Source organism: Montipora foliosa, chromosome 9 (genome assembly GCF_036669935.1).
Source record: "Montipora foliosa isolate CH-2021 chromosome 9, ASM3666993v2, whole genome shotgun sequence".
In the NCBI taxonomy this organism is placed as follows: domain Eukaryota; kingdom Metazoa; phylum Cnidaria; class Anthozoa; order Scleractinia; family Acroporidae; genus Montipora; species Montipora foliosa.
In genome coordinates this window covers 37,914,858-37,917,929 of record NC_090877.1, presented here as the reverse complement: position 1 = coordinate 37,917,929, position 3,072 = coordinate 37,914,858, and the positions used below count along the sequence as shown (strand labels likewise).

General features: G+C 40.0%; 1 protein-coding gene across 2 annotated transcripts in view; it reads left to right on the top strand.

The window, feature by feature from the left end:
- Nucleotides 1-1,151: 1,151 nt before the first annotated feature.
- LOC137970842 (uncharacterized) overlaps nucleotides 1,152-3,072 on the top strand; it is a 16,500-nt gene continuing 14,579 nt past the window's right edge. Inside the window, exon 1 of one of the 2 annotated variants that reach the window (XM_068817459.1) lies at nucleotides 1,152-1,392. In XM_068817459.1, coding sequence (XP_068673560.1) covers nucleotides 1,283-1,392 — 110 coding nt within the window. In that variant the 5' untranslated portion in view covers nucleotides 1,152-1,282. The remainder of the gene's footprint in view (nucleotides 1,393-3,072) is intronic. The other variant, XM_068817458.1, reaches the window with a different exon arrangement.

Here is a 3,072-nt window from a genome sequence, read left to right as displayed (position 1 = left end):
TACTCCTACTGCTCTTAGATCTCCAAATTTAAATACAGTTGCTGTGCCACGAGAATATGGCATGCCATCAGAGTTTTTAGCATGCATGGGGGTCAAAAGTATAAAACTAGCAATTTGATTCACTGAAAATAGCCAAAGTAACATTTCTAAGAATGACAATTGCATGTTTGTAAATAGTGAAAGTATTCATAAAGGCTGAACACAAGGAACAGTATTCTATTGCATTCACCATACCCTGTTGGCGCTTTCCATATTTTAAGCTGTAAATGTCAATACATCATGATGAATGTTCATCGGTAGTCACGCAACGACAATTAAGACCATGCTCAACAACTTTCCTTTGACCTGAATGGCTGATAAACAATTGGAATTGACCATCTCGGTGGTCTCAACGGGTGAACTCGACTTACATTTTGAATCTGGTACATTTGTGGTTGCAAGCTTTTGTTCCGCCTCGACGGACAAAAAACTATTATACGACTCAACGATCGAATTATTTGCCTCAACGGGCAAACAGTTATATGATCGAAAAAATGGTGCCCTCTTATAGCGATATTTCTTGTTTACAAACATTAACGTCACACTTCTTTTGATATTCAAATTTGCCAACCACGGAGCAATATAAGTCATAGGTTCTGGTTAGTATGTAACAATAGGTGACGTCAAGAGAAACATCGCTATTAATTCACTCGAGGGATTCAAGATTGAAGAATGACCTTCGAGTTTCGGACTCTGGCGGTCAAAAATGTCACGTCTAGAATTAACGATAGTTTTCAGTTTTGCCAAAATCAATGATAGTTTTTGCCAGTGACAACAGCTGGGAAACCAAACAATCAATCTAAGCAATGAAAGCTGGCCATCAACCAAGACTTCCGCACAGTCATAAACTATGAGATAGGGGGCCCGAAACGTAACTGAGAACAGTATTTTCGCTTTTATGACTTTTAAACTGTATTAGATTCATCAATCGACTTCAACAGCTGAAAGTTAAAACTGAACTTCTATTTAGCTACGCAGTCTAGAAGTAGTAGGTTTTGGGGTCTGCAATAGCATCTCACACCGAGAGCCTGCCTGTACAAAGCAAACCTTATTACTGCGGCTTAATTAACCCACTTAGCCAACTCACCTATCATATGACTATGCCTATACTCAGTTCAGTATAGAAAGAAAATATACATAATTTGATTCGTCCTGTCCACTGAGATAAGATATAAACAGTTTGTTTCCTGGAAAGGGTTCATTTCATTTACAGCTTCGCTGAACGGTAAACGACTGAACTAAGATGTGGACCTCACTGAAAAGAGATAGCCCTGTGGTACGGATCTTTATACGACCCAAGTTCATGTTGATTTTGTCGCTGATAATTTTAGCAGCTTCCTTGCTGGTCATCTGGTAAGTTGGAATTTGGGTGGAATATTCCTCTACCTTACTTTACAAGCTCGTCAGTGTTTGAGTCACTCTCAGGAAACTGTTTTTCCATTTTCGCCGATGAAGTGAATCAATTCTGTAGTTGAGTGTTCCCCATCTGTTAAAAGGCAAGCCATTGTAGAATCACAGGTACCCCAAGCTCGATATATGAGCAGCTCTTTACATGATGACCTTTGCATTGTTACGTGACTCGAGCGATTTGCATATTTATAAGGATTTGTATGGGGAAAATAACGATTGTTTCTGTGACCTATGAAAATGTAACGATTTAAACAAAAATCGTCTTACCTTACTTTAGTTGAGTGTTTTTTCCCTCCTGTGTGGTCTTTGAGCCGATTTACGGCCATTCCTGTTAGTTTTTGAGGAACCGGTTTGCTCCCTCTATATATACTAAACAAGGTTTATATATAGAGGGAGCAAACCGGTTCCTCAAAAACTAACAGGAATGGCCGTAAATCGGCATTTAATTTTAACGTTTACGTTTAGAATATATAAAGGGAGCAAACCAGTTCCTCAAAAACTAACAGGAATGGCCGTAAATCGGCTCAAAGACCACACGGGAGGGAAAAAACACTCAACTAAAGTAAGGTAAGACGATTTTTGTTTAAATCGTTACATTTTCATAGGTCACAGAAACAATCGTTATTTTCCCTCTACAAATCCTTATAAATATGCAAATCGCTCGAGTCACGTAACAATGCAAAGGTCATCATGTAAAGAGCTGCTCATATATCGAACTTGGGGTACCTGTGGTAGAATCAACAAATCCTCTCTGAATTTAAAGAAAATATGTTAACAGTATTATCCAGTTATTTGGGGAAATTTATCGCTAATTTGGAAGTAAACCCCGGAAAAAAAGAAATATATGCCAAAGTGATTCGGTCCCTGACCGAATCACGGAGTGGTTCGATAGGTTCGAGTCGTTTGATAAGTCTGACAGGTTTGACTGACGGTTACGAAGTCGGGCCGACTTCGTAAGCTTTTTCATCACTGTTAACCACAGAGCCCATCAACCGGCGCAAAACTTAGGCCTATTTGTTTCCCCCTTGTGATTTCTTACAGTTGTAAGTCGATACTTTAATGTACGTTGAGCTCAAACTTCCTCATCATTGTGAAATGCCCAAATTATCTCGTGCTGTTCAGTTAAGCTGTCACTGTCGAGCGTCAAGCTGCAACACGTTAACGCCCGTTCCAGTAACTTTTGGTCCTTCGCACAATTAATTTTAATTAATTTTAATTAATCATTGTACTATGATTTCAATCATTTGAATGCTTGCTGTCAACAAGAATGATTCACGTTTATTATAGCTGTATAGCCTTTGCTGTGGTTGAGTTACAATTAACGACGGCTCAAAATAATTGCTGAACTCAGGCGTGCGAAGCACGCCAGCGGAGCACCATGGGTTTTCGTAGTACGAAAACTAATGCACTTGTCACTGTAAACCCCCAGCCCCACCCCGGGGAAACATGGGGCATTAGCCACAAAACAGAACAATGTTTGTAGAGACAAAAACAGAAGACAGGTGCTTCTTCTCCTTGGAGATAACGGACGGTTTTGTTGCGAGTTTGCACTTAGCATACGCTAAGTACTGATCAGTGTGCGTAGGCTTCCTGCACACACTGGTGGTGAGGCGGCTGTCCGGT